Consider the following 21,053-nt stretch of genomic DNA (forward strand, 5'->3'; position numbering starts at 1 on the left):
AGCCATTAACTTAGAGGCCGACTTTTGCACTTTAAATTTCTTCAGCAGCCTTTCACACTTTTTAATACACTGCATCGATTCAGACTTACACTCCGGATTATACTGTCTGATCCATGTTTCATCAACAGTTACTATTCAAGAACAAAGTTCATCTAAATCATCTTTGCACAATTCTAAAAACGCATTTGAAGTTTCAACTCGACGTTCTTTATCGAAGGCCGTCAGCATTTTCGGTACCCAACGAGCACTACTTTACTCATGTACAAATGTTCATGTAAAATTTCTCCGACTCTTTCTTTACTAATACCTAAGACCTCAGCTATTTGCCATTGCCAAACCTTAATTCTCCTATCTTCAATACCAGCTTTTGCTACCCTAGGTCTCTCTCGCCTCATTGTTTCTCTTACTCCGCCTAACTTAAATAATGATAAATATAGGGGCACGGCGACCCTTATCACTTAAACTTAAAATGAGGTCATTGTGTCCTTTATCAAATCGAGATGCGATTCTCTAGTATTTCTCTCTCGGTCACACATTTGAAGAAATAGGTATATTTTTTGTTTTTGCGTGCACGTGCGTAAGATAATTCAGGACTCAGTGATTGAAGGCGGTGAATGATAAAATTGATAAATATTAAGAAGTTTAATATTAACTTATGTATTAGTCGATATATAGCTAGATTAGTAGGTAATCTGGCGACGCAAATTACACTTCGAACAATTTGATGATAGCAAAATTGGCAAACATAATACCCCGTCAATGGCGTTGCATTTATTACCAATAAGCATTATATCTAACAGTTTTCTCTTGCCAAATTATAGATGTAGTAAGATTATTAATAACCAGCTGTTGCCCGCGACTTCGTTCGCGTGAATTTGTATGTTGGTGGTTATATATTCTTCATAAGCGTAGAACATTATAAATAAATAAATAATAAATATTATAGGACATTATTACACAAATTGACTAAGTCCCACAGTAAGCTCAATAAAGCTTGTGTTGAGAGTACTTAGACAACGATATATATAATATATAAATATTTATAAATACTCAAATACATAGAAAACACCCATGACTCAGGAACAAATCCATGCTCATCACACGAATAAATGCCCTTACCAGGATTTGAACCCGGGACCATCAGCTTCGTAGGCAGGGTTACTACCCACTAGGCCAAAACCGGTCGTCAATTATGTAGCAAAAGATTGCAGTAAGGACGGTTAATCATTTGTTACTAATTATACAACGCATGAGATTTGTCTCTCCCATCCCAACTAACGAAGTTTCTTCATCAAACGCATACGTGTGGGGTATCTATGGATAGGTCTTCAAAAATGATATTGAGGTTTATTTTTTTTTTCTAAACTGAACAGTTTGCGCGAGAGACACTTCCAAAGTGGTAAAATGTGTGTTGAGATCCATACAAACTTTCAACCCCTTTTTCACCACATCAAGAGATGAATTTTCAAAAGCGCTGAAATTAGTTTTCTTCACTTTTAATTAAAACCTTTTTACGAAGTTTCAGGTTCCTCGCTTAAAATAAAATTTGAACCTAATACAAACTTTCAATCCCTTTTTAACCCTTTTAGGGGATGAATTAATAAAAACGCTGAAATAGGTTTTTTTCCCTTTTATTATATTACCTTTTTACGAAGTGTCAAGATCCTTATTACTTACTATAAAATTTGAACCCAAGACCAACTTTTATCCCCTTTTAACCCCCTTAGGGGTTATATTTTTAATAATGTTTAGTTAATGTTATTTTGTTATCTTATATTATGCCGTTATAAGAAGTTTCAAAGAATTTGTAATGTATTCCAACTTTCAACCCCTTTTTAAATTACTTTATGAAATTACTTTTCTTGTGTTTTAATAATAATATGCCCATGTACAGAGTTTAAAGTCCCGCACTCAAAAAAAATTTTGATCTCCATACAAACTTTCAACCCCTTTTTCATCACCTTAGAGGATGAATTTGCAAAAACGCTGAAATCCGTTTTCTTGTAGTTCAAGTTCAAATATACTTTATTCATGTAGGCCTAGCAACAAGCACTTATGAATAGTAATACAGTATTACAAATTATGATCTTAAGCTAATTATCAGAGCAATTTATTGATGTAAATATTATTCCATATATAATACTCATGAATATAATTCATAGATCAAATTTAATACTTAGAATTTCACAAAATATCGTCAAACAAAAAAAACAATTGTATAAAAAAAACTAGTCTAGAATGTTTCTAGAATAAGTTCTAAATGTCATACAAATAAAATAAAAAATAAAACAACAAAGGAAGTACATACATTGGAATATCCACTTCATCATCATTATTCAAATATGGGAAATAATTAATCATTTAGAATCACAATTAATCCCACGTTTTATCATTCATGTCTTTTTACGAAATTTCGAATTCCTAGCTTAAAATAAAACTTGAACTCCATACAAACATAACAAACATAGTGTTGTGTTCCTGCCGGTGAGTAAGGTTGCCAGAGCTCAACGAGGGTGGGAGGGGGTTAAGGTCGGCAACGCGCATGTAACTCCTCTGGAGTTGCAGGCGTACATAGGCTACGGATACTGCTTACCATCAGGCAGGCCGTATGCTTGTTTGCCACCGACGTAGTATAAAAAAAAAGAAAAAAAAACTTTGATCCCCCTTTTAACCCCCTTAAGGGTTGAATTGAAAATTAATTTTGAAAACTTCTTCTTAGTCTGAGATTTGTCTGACACTGTCTAAGTGAAAAAAATTGTTCTCGATATAATCCCTCTCAATTCCTTAAGAAGATTTTCAAGTCAAGAAACTTTAAACCCATTTTTGCACCAATTTAGGGAATTAATACAAACTTACAATGAACGCTATTTTAAGTCCCTTAGGGAATTTATTTCAAAAACGCTGAAATCACTTTTCTTGTTTCCTATTATTGTGTCTTTTTACGACATTTAAACATCACTATTCACAAAAAAAAAATCGTTCCCGATGCAAACTTACGACCCTTTTTTCACTAACTTAGGGAATTAATTTTCAAAAAAGGTGATATTTCGGGATGAATTTTTAAAAACGCTGAAATAACTTTTCTTACATTCTAATAATAAGCCGTGATATAACGATTCAAGTCCCGCACTCACAAAAATGTTTGATCTCCATACAAACTTTCAACCACTTTTTCACCACCTTGAAGGATGAATTTCCAAAAACGCTAAAATTAGTTTTATTCTTTTTTGATCGAATATCTGTTTACGAAGTTTCAAGTTCCTAGGTCAAACTAAATTTTGAACCCCATACAAACTGTCAACTTCTATTTAACCCTTTTAGGGGATGAATTTTTAAACGCTGAAATAACTTTTCATAAAATACCTTTTTACAAAGTTTCAAGTTTCTAGCTCAGAAAAAATTGAACCCCATACAAACCTTCATCCCCTTTTTAACCCCCTTAGGGGTTGAATTTCTCAAAATCGCTTCTTAACTCTTGTACACTTTATAAATAAAGTGTACATTTCAACTTTCTAGCATTTGTAGTTTAGGCTCTGCGTTGATCAGTCAGTGAATCAGTCAGGACACGTGCATTTATATATATAGATTTAGTCATTTCAACCCCATCGCACCCTAACAAGGGATTTGTATTTCACGTCCACCTCGTTAGATTTTAAAATCGTTGTTATTTTCGTAATCAGCGACCGGATAAACCAAAGAAACAATACCCATGTCGATTTCTAGACTTTTAAACCACATTTCCCCCTTTTAGGGGTTGAATTTTCAAAAACCCTGAATTTACTCATTTCTTGTTAGAAATACTCGTGTGAAGTTTAGAATAAATTAGTCGAAACTGATCTGGTTTCCACATACAAACTTTGGACCCTCATTTCATCCTCTTAGGGGATGAATTTTGAAAATCCCCTTCATAGTGGAAACTAACTTTATAAAAACGACCTATTGTGAAAATTTCAGCTGTCTAGGTCCAACGGTTTGGGCTGGGCATTGATTTAAGTGAGTCAGTCAGTCAGGACTTTCACGTTTATATATATAGATTAGCTTGTACGCAAATTCACTATGACGTATAATCCGCGTAAAATATAGAAGAATTGGCAGTTAGATAGCCACAACTTTACACGAAAAAGCTGCGATCAGCTAATGATTTCATTGATAATGCTGCCAATAGGAATAATCTCGTAAGTAGACCGTATACACAGTATAAATACAAAGCAGCTTAATGGAATGAGGAACAAACATATCACTCAGGATCACATGCCAGCCTATTGACACACTACTGATGACAAATGAGAAACTATTAACGGTAGAGTTTGCCAGAAAAGCGCAGATATATTTTGAAAAATAATAGGCACACTAGAGTCTTTTATGTAGCGAGCGAAATTGTGGTAGATACTTTAACTGAAAATGCTCTGACCATAACCCCCGCAGCTGAAGATGCGTGGCAGCTTGCCATTTGCAGCGGGAGGCGTAATTTGCTTTGGTTCAGCGTTCACCTGGCCTGCCATGCCATCCTATTTGTACTATTACATCCACATGATCTATTCTCGGCTCCTACATCACGCTGAGCTCGCACGTCACGGAGCACGTGTCATCGGCCCCGTGTCAAACTGTCCTATCGCCAAATGTCGCAAATTACAACGTCTCTCCCGCAAACGTCATAGTAGATTAATTGATACAACGTTGCTAGGTTCTCAAATGAATATTTAAGATTGTCTAATATTAGATAGCAGTTTTAAACTAATTGATGTTCGTATGTCAAAACTTTCTCGAAACGCGTTGCCCGGTGTCCCCTGAAAAACTCCCTTTGGGATTTATTGAGAAGAGGCTGATTATTAATGACTCTAAATGAGATTTGAAAACTGCGAACCACAGGACAGGAGTAGTTTATTTAATATTCAATTTAGCTACACTCGTTAAACTTTGTAGAAATACTCTTCCGCGCAAAGTAGGTACCCAGCGCATACCTACGTTGACATTTAACGTGATGCGTTTCACATTTAACGTGTTATTGTCGAGTATGTGTCGGCTGTTACGTGAGCCAGGCTTCCTGGTTTAGCACAGCTTGGCCCAATTGCCTTTGAGAGCCGGCCAAGAATACAGAGAAAGCAATGATATATTCGAGTTATAAAACGAAAACCCGCCGTGTCGCACGGTTGTCACCCACGTTTCCTGCAACATATATCAACGATAACTCCGCGAAATTTGTTTTTGTCACTTTGCTCTAAATATAGACGTTTCAGATCATACAGATTTATTGAATTAAAAAATTCTCTTTGATGCAAATGCCCTCCTTATTAACTATTTTACTAGCCGTCTGTTTTTCGTAATCCTATTTTTGTGTCCACTCTATGTCTGATTGATGACACATTTTATGTAAATACCACAGGGAAATATATAGGTAGAAACCCGCGTCTGCCAAACGAAAGGTCACTGACTAGCTGGAGTAGCTGGGCACCTTCTCGGAGATTATATCGTGTAATTTACGGTCAAGCTTTCCAGCAAAATATTAAATAAAGTTAGACCAAGCTATAACTGCAACGATTTTGATAGCACATACTGTGAAAGCGTTATTTTAAACGTCAAACTTCTGTGAAATTATGACGATTATAATAACACTTACACAACATAGTCTGTGCAAAGTGCAGAGTTAATTGATCTGACTCTAGCTACAGTAGCTTCTCGTAAAAGTAAATCTAAATACAGCAGAGTAGCATGCAAAATAACATAAGAAGTACGAAGTCACTTACCTGGCCTGGATTTTTATTTAATTGGTTTCTTAACCAATCTCCTCCTCCCCAAGACATTTGTACCTACCTATATACACCTATTGTGTTGTGTACTATAAAGTTTTTACTACGAAATAACTAAATTTCAGGTGCTTCTAGCCGAGCTTCGAGACACAGAATACTACTACGCCGTGAAATGCTTGAAGAAAGACGTCGTGCTGGAAGACGACGATGTGGAATGCACGCTCATCGAGAGGAGGGTGCTCGCGCTCGGCACCAACCATCCTTATCTGTGCCATCTGTTCGCGACCTTCCAGACTGATGTGAGTAAATACATTATTAATTGTAATCTGCAAACGTTCGTCGCTAAATGACATGGTGTTGTCGAGTGTTATTTTGTTTTATGCAGAAACTTCTTGTTCAGTAAGAGATTTTTAACGCGAGCCCGTTATTTTCTTATAGTTACCGAAGTCTTCATGTCGATAGCTTTCGAGTCGACATATGCCTGTCATGCGATTTAGATCACTTTAGTTAATACGCATTAACTAAGCAATTTAGTGCATCATAAGGCGACTCATGAATCCTTTCAATAGGGAAGGCCGGTAAAAGTTTATCGTAGATTAGTCTATAACTGTTATTCCTCTATCCATTACCTACATTTCCACGTAGAGACATACTCAACAATGCATACCCCGCGAATGTGAATACATGGTGATTAAGGGCCATGTTTATTTAATACCTACTGACACTGGCTGTACTCACAATCTAGTCGCACCTGTTCTTCGTGATGGAGTACCTGAACGGGGGTGACCTGATGTTCCACATTCAGCAAAGCGGCCGCTTCCCCGAGTCTCGCGCGCGATTCTACGCGGCCGAGATCGTGTCGGGGCTCAAGTTCCTGCACAAGCGAGGAATTGTTTACAGGTAAGATACAGATAGTTTATTATATTTTTGTTTTGATCCTGTCAACTAAATAATAAATAAGAAACAGAGTCATTCCAGTTCCAATATTTTTTGTTGATATTCTGCACCGTCAGCCAGGAGACAACAGTAACACAGTTTGATAGAAAAAATGTTGAGACACATGCTTCTAACGTGATTTGTAAACGGTCACAAATTTGAATAGATCAAGTTCATATTTAATGAATTCTAATACGATAAAGTCATGATTTTAAAAAGTGACCCAGTAGACAACGCGTAACAACAATGCAACGCAGGTATAATGGCAATTATGGCAAAGCGTTAACACACTGCATTAACTAAAGAACTTTGGGTTAATAATTTATTCATATTGATCTAGTTCTTATTCATTTTTATTTAACTATATATATAACAATAATAGATGTTAAATAAATATATTATTATTATTTATTTATTATTATTTATATAGCAGCCAGGTACTTGAAATAACTGATAATGCCTGTATCCAGAGTCATCAATAAAGTTTTCAGTGTTGAGTAGAATTTGCATTGTGCTTGTCTAATTTATTCTTAAACTCGTTGACAAGTTGGGCCGATACTATATCCTCTGAGAGTTTGTTTGTTTATTTGTATCTTAGTAATTTAAGTTATATAATACTTATTTTTCACATTCTACTGTGACAGGGATTTGAAACTGGACAATATCCTTCTGGATTTCGACGGGCACGTGCGCATTGCCGACTTCGGCATGTGCAAGCTGCAGATCTACTTGGAAAAGACCGCGGACACTTTCTGCGGCACTCCGGATTACATGGCCCCTGAGGTACTTATATTTAATATTAAGATTAGACCTTACCGTACTTACTATTTGTAAATGGTAACGCTCCTTCAGTGACGCGTTCCACTCATCTAAGCTAATAAGTAATTTTAAGTAAGTATCCGCGTGTTGCGTGGATGCAGAAGGTTTTGTTACAATTTCTCCTGAGAAGTCCGACATGCAACAGTTACAGTTATTTAATCTTTTCCACCGCTACGTACTTACTCAGTTGATAAAGAAGCGTGGATAAAAAGTAAAGCTAACTTAAGAATATGTAAGTGGATGATCTGATGGACGTCAAGGGCCGTAGATGAATAACGATAAAATATTTATTATATATTAAATAGGACAAATTCATAGGAAATAGTATTTTTCAATTTGTTTTGTATAACCATAGAATTTTACAGTACTTACCTTGTAATATCTTCAGATCATCAAGGGCCTGAAGTACAACCAGACGGTGGACTGGTGGTCGTTCGGCGTGCTGCTGTATGAGATGCTCATCGGCCAGAGCCCCTTCAGCGGCTGCGACGAAGATGAGCTCTTCTGGTCTATATGCAACGAGATGCCGTCCTATCCGCGCTTCCTGTCAACAGATTCTCTCAATATATTAACACGGGTAAGTCCAAGAAAAAAAGAACTGTATCGATATCACGGGCGTTTCGAACTCCTAGTTTTTATGACAAATTTTTGGTTGTTTTGTAGTAGTTAGGGAACTGTGGCAGACAAAATATAATTTATGTGTCTAAATACTTCTTCAAGAATATGCCCAAAGAAATTAGGAAAAATATATTTTGCCTCCTCCCCCTAATGTTCTTTTTTCCCTTAAGGGGCCGTTATCGATTTTAGTCGCAAAAACTTCAAATTGATAGATTTATTCGATGACATTGTACACCTTTTGTTAACTATTAGAAATGACAGGTTTCTATTAGCACGTCATGTTATCTTTCATTTTAATAAATATTTTTTTTTAAAACAGACTCACTTAATTAGTAATGTTTTTTTTTCTGATGGACGTTTATGTAAACGCGCGTAAAGCTGTTTTAGACTTGTTATTTGTAAATTTCGTAAAGTTTGAACTGTGAAAATGGTAATTTTGTATTGCAGATATCCTGTATTTCAACTATAATAAACTACATTTTTGGTATTATAAATTTGAAGTAAGTAGTGTAAGAAAGGTAGACGAAATCAATTTTCTCCAGAAATTACTTCAAAACAAGTGACAATTTCTCTGAAAATCGACTTAATTTCAACGTAAATTTGATATCTAAACAATCTACAACATTTGCTGAAACTGTTCTTATATATTATTTTGTATAGTTTACCACACATTTTGTTAATGATTTTTTAAAAATTTACCATTCTCTTTACATATTACCGGGGACGCACGCTTGCGATGCGACCTCATTATTAAAAGGCAAGATGAGAAGACGTGCTAATAGAAACCAATACTTGTTATTTAGATATTACGTAACAAAAGGTGTACAATTTGAACGACTAAATCTAACAAAAATTTTGGTCTGAAATCGTTACCGGGCTCTGGCGTAGCGTATTTATGAATGTAATATTCGGAACGACAACTCACTTACTAAGTATACCCTCTTCCACACAGTTATTGGACAAAGACGCGCGTACGCGGCTGGGCGGCATCGAGTGCATGCACGGAGACGTCCGCGACCAGGACTTCTTCCGCCAGATCCCTTGGGACAGGCTAGAGAGGCGGGAGCTCGAAGCACCGTTTAAACCGAAAGTGGTGAGTTTAAGATACTTTAAGAGGAAAAAAGAGATTTAACATAGCAAATAATTTAAATAATTGTTGTATTATGTAATATTTATCTTTGTACTCTTATGCATTCTACCTTACAATATAGTAAGTACCTGGGCGACCGAGCTTTGCTCGGTTATAACTATTTATTGTAATATGGTGGTGTATTGGTGATAATCTTAACTACATTTTTTTACTAAATTAAACTTGTCTAAAACAATAGAAACTATATATAAACTTGAACATATAAAAAAAAAAAAACAAAAGTTAGTCACCGGGCGAGATTCGAACCCGTAACACTCGTTTAGCAGTCCGCGTCTAACCCGCTGGACCAGACAGACAGTGGCCAGCAACACGAAATTAGCGACCATATTCTGCGTCGTAAGAAAAACGCATGAAAACTCGAAAACACGCGTTTTCCCAAACATAAGACTAATCTAGATAGATTGTATACCCCCAAAAACCCCCATATACCAAATTTCAGCGAAATCGTTAGAGCCGTTTCCGAGTTCACAGAAATATATATATATATATATATATATACAAGAATTGCTCGTTTAAAGGTATAAGATATAATTTGTAAGTCCTTCGCTGACGCTTTCAGTTGTTATAATCCTCCTTGTTGTGAAGTGCCGGAAAACAAAGCGCATAGCCACGTTCCCCACGAGGTAGTTCAATGGTATTTAAATCGACAATCACCACAAATTTTCAACGACTCCGCTGGATTCAGGATGGCGCGAGATCGATTCTTGTGACGATCAATCTCCGAAAGCATATCATGTTTATGGGTGCACTACATTTTTTTACACCTAATTACTTTTCATATAGGTTTTATAATTTGATATATCGTCATTTTGAATAACGTAATAAAAAGCATACCTATAATACTATGTTACCTAATTAACGACATACCTACATAATGTAATTCTTGCTTTAATGGTTATAGGGTATATTTACGCTACGTCTAATATTCACTGCCATAATTATTCCATACTCCAAAACATATTTGTTATAACTAGTGACAATTATACATACGTAGGTCTCACTTGAAATAAAAGTCGCCCAGAAAAGTGGGTTCGTTTAGGTTAACAAAAACCATTATACAATATGTCTTTATATTAGTTAAAAATTATATTAAAATAGGCATTATATCAATTACGGTTTAGATTAAATCATAATATAACAAAATTAACATATAATAATAATTGCCTAATATGAAATGGCATTATGGTAAGTGTATATTTTTTTAAATAATTATAATGATGTCGCAAAAACCAATGATATTTTACTATTTCCTATTAATTTTCGAGACACATTAACTTTTAGACCGATAGTAACTAATTAACGCAGAAGATACTAATGATACCCTACCTTGTTTAGTTTTGGCGTCGTTTTTTTATATACTAAATAGATACCTATCCAGTTCTGCTGTCGTCTATACCTACATAACAGTTGTTTCGCCTATCCTTGCCTGGAATATTTAAAAATCTCACATACAACGCGATTAATTTAAGCCAAACAGTAATGATTGCACCGATAGTAAACAGGCCTACTAAAACGGAAATATTTTTTATTGCCAAAGCGCTTGGCGCCTTGCCATCTAACGGTCTAAATCTACCATCGTATTAGTCGTACACAATACATTGTGTAATCATTCCAGACTTGATTCATTTTACCAAAAGACATAAGCAATAAACTAAAAAAATATGATCTTCGGTCCGATCAGGAGAAAAAACTGCACTTTAGGTAGGTATTATAATCAGTTTAGTAATAATAAAAAGTGAAGGGTGTTGCTTAACTATTTATTGTTTTTATCTGTCATGTCAGCCAGGAGACAACAGTATCATAGTTTTTAAAGAAAAGAAATCAACATATTCAGGCCTACTACGCAGCTACTACGTCGGTGACCCACAATAACATTGGCTTAAAGCTACCACAAACTTGGATACATGTATGGTGAATTCAAATCCTATTAAAACACGCTTTTAAAGAGTGACCGCAGTAGACGTAACTATACCAAAGACTGACCAGTAATTTGACTCACCCTTAAACGTAAAGTAAGGATATGATATCTGTACTTAACATTTTACGAAATTGTTCGCAGCGACACCCACTGGACACGCAGTACTTCGACCGCGCGTTCACCGGCGAGCGGCCGCGGCTGACAGCGGTGGAGCCGCACGTGCTGCGCTCCATGGACCAGCAGCCGTTCCGTGGCTTCTCCTACACCAACCCTAACGCGACCGACCGCTAAACTAAACCATATCATCACTTAGTGATGGTTGAATCTCTTTTGGCTTAGTTTCGAGCTCATGGCTGTTTTTTATAGCCTTAATCGAACCAGTACCTATAGGTAAATGTGATCTCCGATTTCGGAGTTCTTGGGGCGTTCTACTGAGAACTCCGATTTCGGAGTTCTTGGGGCGTTCTACTGAGAACTCCGATTTCGGAGTTCTTGGGGCGTTCTACTGAGAAGAGTCTAAACAGGAAGTTTCTTGAATTAGGAAGATGTCAGATTGACGAGGAGAATTCGATTGCTTTTTAGCGTTTCTTTAGACGATTAATTAAATTATAAGAAAGCGATACCGATAGCAATATTAAAATAAAATATAGCTATTAATACTAAATTAAAAATATTAATTTAAAAATTATTTTGATGATGCTTTCTGAAGATAATTACTATTAAGACAATTTGAAAGTAAATACAGAAAAATGTAAAGTTGGTAGGTATCAGCTGTCTACTGAGTATATTAACACTGCTTTTTTTTTAAAGAGATGCAGTTTAATAGTTGGAAATAACGGAATTATTAATTTTTTACATAAAGCAATGAAATTGAGAAAAAGGTTATTTAATTCAAAGAATTATAACTAATGAATTAAGAGATCAGTAGGTATATTAGGTATATACTACTTAAAGCGTATAGGTAGTCACTAATAGTTATTCAGTCAGCGTTCCTAATAAATTTTAGGAAACTTATGCATGTGTATTAAGTGTTATAATATGAAATTCTTAGTTATTTAATGATAATTGATAACTATGCTGTAGAATATCGTTTGTTTTTTTCTTAAATTACCCAACAGGGTGGCTACGGTTAATTTAATTATTGATTAAAGAATCCTGTTTATAATACATTTATTTATCTGTGTGTACATTGAAAAATACTACTAAATAACAAAAAAATGCAATTAATGCTCAGTTGACATGTACATACTGACGTACGTAGCTTATTACTTATTTGTAAGACAAGTGTCTGGTACACGAGTAGAATATAGCCTGTAAGTAAATAGATGTATACCAGGATACATACTTATACTTAGCTACTATTTTTGAAATATATCACGGCCTGTAATTAAGAATATGCAAGACGAATGTCGGCGTCATTCTTATAGAATATTTTTAGAGAATATTGGTTCTTAACTGTTAAGGTTACCATCAATTCTGTTACGAGACAGGATTAGCCCACACCAAAATTCATAATAACAAAAATGTACCTAGCTCTGAATTACTAGTAATATATATTGTCCAATATTGATTTATTTGTTTTGTTGGATCTGAAATATTTAACTAGTACCTATACATTTCTACCATGTTGTACTTGCATTGTTTGTTAAATACATTTTTAATCGTCTTTAGTTAAAGAAGTTTTTTATTTCTGCTTGGCAGTGAATTACTTGCTCTATACAATAGTTTTAAACAGTTGGGAAGTTCATTGTATTTTATTTTTTATGTAACAATAACTGTTCAAATAAGGTTTTATAGTGTCAATTATTAATAATACTTGAACTTACTTTAACCTTTTTTTTTTTCTAGGGGGGAAAATGCATTCCGCATACCACCCGGGTGCGGGGGGTGACCCGAGTGGTTATGTGGGACTCCCGTATAGGCTAATGAGGCCCACGGTATACCCACTAACAACCCCCCATATTTCACCTCGCCGCCTTATTGGTGGGGTTACAGGAACGCTTGCGTACTCATCCGCGACCCCACCGGCGACAGCCGCCCGCGAGCGGCTCCTTCGCGAATGCCCGAAGGCCCTTCACGCGAGGCGCGCCAGATGGTTCGACGCGCCTTCCTCCTCGGCCTCCGTCCTGCAGTGTAGCGGACCCCCCCGAGCCCGCCACAAGGAGGCCACGGGCGCCAGAAAACTCCCCAGCATCCGGCGGCAGATGAGGTCCATGGTTCTGCCGCAAACCACAACTCGGCTGCAGAGGACAGGGAGAACGGCACACCGTAACACCGACACTCCTCTTCCTCTGCAGCCTCACCAACGCCGCTACAGCGGAACGGCCCAGCCAAGGTCGCAGGGGATAGGGAGAGTGGCGCATCGTGATACCATCACGCCTCTTCCCCTGCGATCCCACCTCGGCCGTCGAGGATAGGGAGAACGGCTCACCGCAATACAGACACTCCTCTTCCTCGACGGTCCACCTCCAAACGCGTCACAAGCGGGCTTATCAAGCCCACTTGGAGCGTCCTCCTCGGGCCAGCCAGCACCTCAAACAGGCCGGCCCTGGTTGCCTCTTCGCTTCACCGTGGGAGACCAAGCCACGGCTACTAAGCCCCTCCACCACGACAAGGTGGGCAACCCTCGGGGGGAACTTACTTTAACCTTTTTTTTTTTTTTTTTTTAAGAGGGGAAAATGCATTACGCATACCACTGAGGCGTTGGGACGGGCCCCGGTGGTTATGTGGGACTCCCTACCCATGGTTTACCCACTAAAAACCCCTCTATTTGCCGTCTCCACGCTATATGGCGAGGCCCCAGGGACGCCAAAGCACGCTTCCGCGACTTACTTTAACCTAACCTAACCTAGCCTAACTTGTCCTAAATAACTAATAATTGGGACGCTTATTGGCACTGAAAGTGTTAATAGCACAAAGTAGGTACAATTATACCTACTCATTTCTCTCACTGGGCTTCATAGGTAACAAAGGCTTTACATAAAAAAATATTTTATCTTACTGCTAGCGATTATATTATACCTATAAATAAATTTTCAACAGATTATTTAACAGTTTGCTTCGTTTGACTTAAAGAAAAAGTTTAATCTATGTTTCATTGGATTTAACACATCAAATAATAGAACGGGAAACTTCACGTTTACCAAGTCAAAGTTATGAAGATTGACATAGGTGTTATCAAAGAGAATTTGAAATAGAGGTGTATTGTCAAAGAAAATTTTGTAACCAAAGGCACATTTACTGCCATCGTTCAACACATTTGCCATTTGACTTTGATCATTATTCTTTCACTGATATGTGTTAAATTTGTTAAGTATCAAAAAGTGGCGCCATCTTACCGGGCACCACCCAAAAGGTTACAAATAAAATTAAAATAAAATAAAAATTGTTTATTTCAGACATATAAGTGTCCATATAAGTATTAGTAAAACTTAAAAAGACTATGTTAGTTAATTTACATACTACTTAAGTATATTGCACCCAAGTAATTTTCTTTAACAATACACCTCTATTTCAAATTATCTTTGGTATAATTTCGTTCAAGTCTTCCGCCTGTCGTTGGGGCACTTAAGGAGTACATTGTATAGTTTATGTTTAGTGGCAACAAACAGCTTGTGCATGCCTTTGAGCTCGCAGATATCCAGCGCTATAACAGCAGGCTCCTTCACTTCATCCTGGCCGAATTGATGCACATTTAAATTATATTTACAGTCATCCCTTAACAAATTTATTGTTACCTGAAATGTAAATACTTATCATTTAATTAAAGTACAATTGGCCCAACCATCATTTTATTTTTATATATTTTATTATAATTATAATTATGGATCCCTTTTTTTGACATAAGTATTGAAAGTCATAATGTAATGATGATTGTCAGATTATGATTAGTCATAATTCTGAAACCGAAACTTCTCAGGATTTTCGTCAGGTTAGCCTATACATAGGTTTATCCTATAGGTTAGGTTGTTTGTTTTATGGCAAACCTAAAAAGTTACGCGTGTTTGAGAAAAAGCAAATTATGACTAACGAAAATACGGACAAACAATACATTATGACTTAAACTAAACATAACTACCTAACAAATTTTTGTTAATTTATTTATTTATTTATGATTTTAAGCCCGTGACCCAGGAGACACAACTATGGCAACGAGTAATAATAAAAAGTTAATTGACATATCTCAAAATGAGTAGCTAAAATTAAAAAATAAGTATATTACCTCTCCGTCTACGAATCCTCGAATTACTACGTCCCCGTGCTGCAGGGCGCAGGTCATCTTAGAATCGTTATAGTGGTAATGTATCATGTTGAGTGGTGCTACACTTCTGTCGATAAATTCTACGGCAAAAGGAACTGAAAAAAGAGCAAAAACATAGTGGAGGAATTTAGATTTAGAATACTTATACCTATTACTTATTAAAGAGATAGCATTCAACATGCACTTTCGAATAACTAATTGGTATTAAAATATTTACATATGATAATATTTTCATGGAAGTTTGATAACAAAGAAATACTTAGTAGTTTTAAGTCTAAAATATAATCTTACATTTTATAAAGGCGTTGAACGTGTTGAAGCCTTCTCTGCGCGGTGCTTTTGTATTTAATGTGGAGTTTTCGATATTCCTTGTAGGTATTTCTATTGTGTTAACTTTTTGAAACATCCTAGTGTTTTTTGTGACCTTTACTAAATGACCCCACTTTAACGAAATGTACACATCTTCTTTGATGACATGAATGGTCGAACTTCGTGTTCTAGGGATTTCGCCGTAATATTTTGCTAACGCTTTCACAGACAGGACTCTATTTATAGCAGAGCATTTCCAAAGGACACATTTTTTATCAATTACATACACACGATTTCCGATCAATCTATAAAAAAGTAACATTATTTATGTACATATACCTAAACATAAATAAAAATATGCAGGTTGCATGGTAGGAACCTTAAGGATATTTTACCAAGTAACCTAAAAATGGTACCTTACCGCCAATGCAAAGACTCAACAAATGCATGTATAGATCCATCCCTGGGCATTCTCAAAGGCATGTGAAATATTTCAATATTTATTTCCTCGTCTTTGTCCAACTTGATAAACACAGTCACTCTGTAGTGGGTGTCATAGTTGTTTTCAGTGACTACCATCAAAATGTTATCTGATTCTTGTACATCAACACCTGAAGATGAAATGTTGTAAAATGAGGTACCCCTCGTTTACTTATATCACTATGCAGCGCTGGCCCGAGCACTCGATCAGAGTAGAGCGAGATTGAGTTTTGGCGCTCTTGGTTAAACTTTTTTACCCAAAATGCAGTTTAACAAAAACAGGCCAAGAGCGTCTGGCCTCGCTTGAAAACGGAACTTGCTGTTATACTTCGGGTCTTCTTCAGCCTTCACGGGCACGGAGCGCCAAACCCGACCGTCAGGCCTTTAATTTTGCCATCAATTTATTTTTATAAGACTAAGAATTAGATGGCTCTGCAGTAACTCAGCCTTAAGCCTCGGGATGTGCACTTCGATATTTTGGCACTACGTAGAACGCGCCCTTCGGTTTCCTAGGGCTTTAAAAGCTCGATCTTCATCAAGCTTGCGCTTCTTTGGCTTATACGAAAGCGCGCCTCGCTGAGACGCTCTGCGCTTTCGGCTTTATGAGGAACTCAGCTTTTATTTTTTGCGTAGCCTAAGAAATAAATATTCTATATAAAAAGAAATAAGCCTTCAGGTCTTTGAGTCGTGTCCTAACTTTATCTGACGACGCCACAGCAACAGCACAGATCTTATGCATAATGTACAATTGTACATGATGACGTTGTGGTGCAACATTCCAGGTCATCTTTGACACAACTAACCAATGTCGTATCCGAACTCATCTCCTGCAAGTCGATTCTGCGTGTACCGTGGTCTATATGGATTTCTGTAAACTGAAATCAGTTCCACCCCGCCATTTCACGCGTATTTGCGCGCCCGCTCTGCTTAAAAGAAAATCTAGATTTTTTCCACATTTGCCATTCTGCCCCCCCCGCCCCCCCCCCCCTACCATTTGGCGTCTAAAGCGGCCGCTCCACTCACTCCACCCTAAATCCGGCCCTGTCAGTATGGAAAGGAATACTTATATTATATTTCAAAACATACAAAACTTACAATTTAGTGTTAAAATACTTCTAATGGCTTGAAAACTTTTAATATCATAGCATTCAACACCATATGGGTGCACCACTAGCAGTTTGTCTGAAACAAGTTTAAAATAATTAAATAAAACCTAAAATTGTACAGATTTTTTTAAAGTAAATAAAACCTACATTTAGTGCAGATTTTTGTAACAGGCAAAACCTTACCTTACCTATTCTTTGAAGCTGGTTAAAAAGTAGCATATGAATATGGCACTCAGATCAGACCATAAAAAGAAATTTCACAAAAATGTTATCAAAATTAGCTTAGTAATAACAAACTAAGGTTGAACACAGAACATAAACATACATAATTATACATATATTACATAATACACATGGCTTTGCCACTACATTACTAAAACATTCTATAAAAGTAAAATCAACTAATGTTCTGCTTAGTTGTCCAGAAGAAAATATCAATTTTATAAGAAAAAAAAGCGGCCAAGTCGAGTCGGACTCGCGCATGAAGGGTTCCGTACCATTTATGACGTATTAAAAAAAACTACTAACTAGATCTCGTTTAAACCAATTTTCGGTGGAAGTTTGTATAAATAAATAAATAAATAAATATTAATAAATATTATAGGACATTATTACTTACACAAATTGACTAAGTCCTACAGTAAGCTCAATAAGGCTTGTGTTGTGGGTACTTATGACAACGATATATATAAATACTTTAATACATAGAAAACACCCATGACTCAGGAACAAATATCCATGCTCATCACACAAATAAATGCCCTTACCAGGATTTGAACCCGGGACCATCGGCTTCATAGGCAGGCTCACTACCCACTAGGCCAGACTGGTCGTCGAAATGTATGGTTATGTATATCATATATTTTTTTTTGATTTTTCATTCTGTTATTTTAGAAGTTACAGGGGGGGACACACATTTTACCACTTTGGAAGTGTCTCTCGCGCAAACTATTCTGTTTAGAAAAAAATATATTAGAAACCTAAATATCATTTTTAATACCTATCCATAGATACCCCACACGTATGGGTTTGATAAAAAAAAATATATTTTTTTTAATTTTATGACGTATAAAAAAAAACTACTTACTAGATCTCGTTCAAACCAATTTTCGGTGGAAATTTGCATGGTAATGTACATCATATATTTTTTTTAGGTTTATCATTCTCTTATTTTAGAAATTACAGGGGGGGGGGGGGGGACACATTTTATCACTTTGGAAGTGTCTCTCGCGCAAACTATACAGTTTAGAAAAAAATTATATTAGAAACCTCAATATCATTTTTGAAGACCTATCCATAGATACCCCACACATATGAGTTTTATGAAAAAAGATTTTTTTAGTTTCAGTTCTAAGTATGGGGAACCCCCAAAATTTATTGTTTTTTTCTATTTTTGTGTCAAAATCTTAATGCGGTTCATAGAATACATCTACTTACCAAGTTTGTACAGTATAGCTCTTATAGTTTCGGAAAAAAGTGGCTGTGACATAATCGGACAGACAGACGGACATGACGAATCTATAAGGGTTCCGTTTTTTGCCATTTGGCTACGGAACCCTAAAAAAAAAAGAGATACAGCCTTCTTACAAAAAAATATTTAGAAATAGACATAAACTTACATATTTTTACTGAAATTATATTCTATGTATTAAATTCCTAGCTAAATAGTTGTCTAGGAGACCAACACTATGCAATACAATAAATTCTAAGAAGATTTCATTGGCATTATTTCACCTATTTTATTTGTGTAGCCTATTTCAGATAAGAAGATAAATCAAGATACATCTATAAAGTCATACATATTATATTACCCCTATAGACACGCAAGTTTCTGATGTCTGACAGTTCTACTTCATGAAGTTTGAGAGCTTCAGCTGATGGCAATTTGGTCCATAAGAATGAGTTAAAGTATAAGTCTTTCCAGCTAAGAGTGGACTTAAATTGTTGTGTCACACCATGATTCACCATTCCATCTTCTGCCAATGCCTGCCACAAATCTTGTTTCTATAAAAAAAAATAAGTTAATTATATTTCAGAAAAATAAAAACAGTGGTAAGTAAGCATTTTATTTTTAACTTTCTTTTCCTTAATTAATATTAAGATTTTTATTATATATATGTTAGTTTGTAAGGTCTGTATTTGCCTATGGGCCTTAGTTGTCTCAAAATAAATGATTGACTTTTAATTTTAGTTTACCATGACTTATAAATATGAAATCCATTATGCTTAAAAATTCTGTACCATAGTTCAATAAAAATTGGGAAACGTTTATAAATCACTACACAGTATTTAACAAAGTTGCTTTCCGCTGTCTGTCTGACCCAATGTATGCTTAGATCTTTAAAACTACGCAACGGATTCTGATGCGATTTTTTTGAATAGATAGTGATTAAAAAACAAGGTTTATATGTATATAGGGTTGCCAGGCCATAAAATGCAAAGGCCGGACTGCGCACTATATAAGGCCGGACATTTTGCCCTAAAAGGCGGACATATTTTTTTTATTGCCAAACAATGTTTTTACAGCTGGGCTGTTGAAAAAAGTATCTGACAAAAAGCCGGATAGGCCGAACACGTACATATTTGGCCAGACGCGACCGCAAAAAGCCAAACATGTCCGGCTGGCAAGCCTATATGTATAATACAGACCCGTGCGAAGCCGGGGCGGGTCGCTAGTATTCGATAAATAATTACATACTTTAAATTTTGAACATGCCTAGTTTAGGGGTCAGCATGAGGGGTGGAAAATGGACATGAAAAGAAAAAATATGATTTGAGTAATGTGTTTCTTACGTCGCAAATACATGTTGTTATATCCCTCCATTTCTTGTTAACTGCAAAACAACACCTAAGTGATGTAATGTTCAGTTTCTTAAAAATGTAGATAAATATTTCTGTCGGAATATCATCCCAGCTAGCACTTGAGTAGCGAGATATCATCTCATTATCCAAAGAAGACTTAGTACCAGTAGGAGCACTCATGGTCGAAGCTTTATGACTAACTATTTAACTTTATTTATAGAAATATTGCTAAATTTTTAAACCTCCACATATCCACAAGTCCCATAATCAAGTTGTAAGTTTACTAAACATACTATAAACCAGTGTTGCCAACTCGGATTTTGAAAATATGCTAGACTCATCTCTAAAATATGCCAAAAATATGCTAAAATTTTTTGAAATGTGCTATAAAAAAATGCTAAAATGTCACTTGAAAAAAGGCACTTTAAAATAATATGGTGTCTAAAAATACGCAGTAAAATGCACCGCCGTTGTTTGTTATTTAGTTACGACTGTTACGAATCTGCTGTTGTTTGGAAAAATATTTGATAGAAATTTATTTAATGGTTTTATTATTGACCAAGTGCGCGTAAAACGCGAGCAAAGCATCCCGTTTCATGCGTATAACCGCGGACATCGAAAATTAAAAAATTCCAGCAACTAATTCTGTAACTCTAATTACACCTTAAGTGGAGTAAAAGAGGTAGTTGCTCGCAATTTTCCATTATTGATGTTCATGATAGGCCCTCTGCTGAGACTAAAATGCCGACTGCTATCCCATCCCAGCAAAATAGCAAAACAGAGATTTGGGTAAATTTCTGTACAAGATCAGTGAAGGCCAGTCCAGATGGGACAATATTCGCCCAATCCGATCAATTTGTTTGATCCAATCAGGTGGCGTGGACGCAAAAATAAAATCGGCTCGCCG

At 36.1% G+C, this 21,053-nt stretch overlaps 2 protein-coding genes across 8 annotated transcripts in view; one reads left to right on the forward strand and one right to left on the reverse strand.

Annotated features, from left to right (window-relative positions):
• The window catches only part of LOC133519742 (putative protein kinase C delta type homolog), a 56,903-nt gene extending 45,283 nt beyond the window's left edge, over nucleotides 1-11,620 (forward strand). For all 7 annotated transcript variants that reach the window (XM_061853813.1, XM_061853817.1, XM_061853814.1 and 4 more), the window contains 6 exons: nucleotides 5,873-6,046; nucleotides 6,493-6,647; nucleotides 7,328-7,466; nucleotides 7,891-8,079; nucleotides 9,073-9,213; nucleotides 11,330-11,620. In XM_061853813.1, the coding sequence (XP_061709797.1) occupies nucleotides 5,873-6,046; nucleotides 6,493-6,647; nucleotides 7,328-7,466; nucleotides 7,891-8,079; nucleotides 9,073-9,213; nucleotides 11,330-11,479 (948 nt within the window). In that variant the 3' untranslated portion in view covers nucleotides 11,480-11,620. The remainder of the gene's footprint in view (nucleotides 1-5,872; nucleotides 6,047-6,492; nucleotides 6,648-7,327; nucleotides 7,467-7,890; nucleotides 8,080-9,072; nucleotides 9,214-11,329) is intronic.
• Nucleotides 11,621-14,014: 2,394 nt separating this feature from the next.
• LOC133519748 (uncharacterized) lies at nucleotides 14,015-20,440 on the reverse strand. Its single transcript, XM_061853827.1, has 7 exons — nucleotides 20,138-20,440; nucleotides 19,156-19,348; nucleotides 17,334-17,420; nucleotides 16,180-16,369; nucleotides 15,741-16,063; nucleotides 15,411-15,544; nucleotides 14,015-14,925 (listed from the first exon to the last, which is right to left on the reverse strand). The coding sequence occupies exons 1-7, from the start codon at nucleotides 20,324-20,326 to the stop codon at nucleotides 14,728-14,730; spliced, it is 1,314 nt and encodes a 437-aa protein (XP_061709811.1). The 5' UTR covers nucleotides 20,327-20,440; the 3' UTR covers nucleotides 14,015-14,727.
• Nucleotides 20,441-21,053: the final 613 nt, after the last annotated feature.

The sequence above is a fragment of the Cydia pomonella genome, chromosome 7, assembly GCF_033807575.1.
Source record: "Cydia pomonella isolate Wapato2018A chromosome 7, ilCydPomo1, whole genome shotgun sequence".
Classification (NCBI taxonomy): domain Eukaryota; kingdom Metazoa; phylum Arthropoda; class Insecta; order Lepidoptera; family Tortricidae; genus Cydia; species Cydia pomonella.

Bases quoted from the DNA above. Each gene is read 5' to 3' on its own strand.
- LOC133519748 (XM_061853827.1), bottom strand. From the start codon at position 20,326: ATGAGTGCTCCTACTGGTACTAAGTCTTCTTTGGATAATGAGATGATA. The intron at 19,349-20,137 runs GTAAGAAACACA...TTTTTTTTATAG, and splicing joins TAACAACATGTATTTGCGAC to AAACAAGATTTGTGGCAGGC. The intron at 14,926-15,410 runs GTAATATACTTA...TTTACATTTCAG, and splicing joins GAGGATTCGTAGACGGAGAG to GTAACAATAAATTTGTTAAG.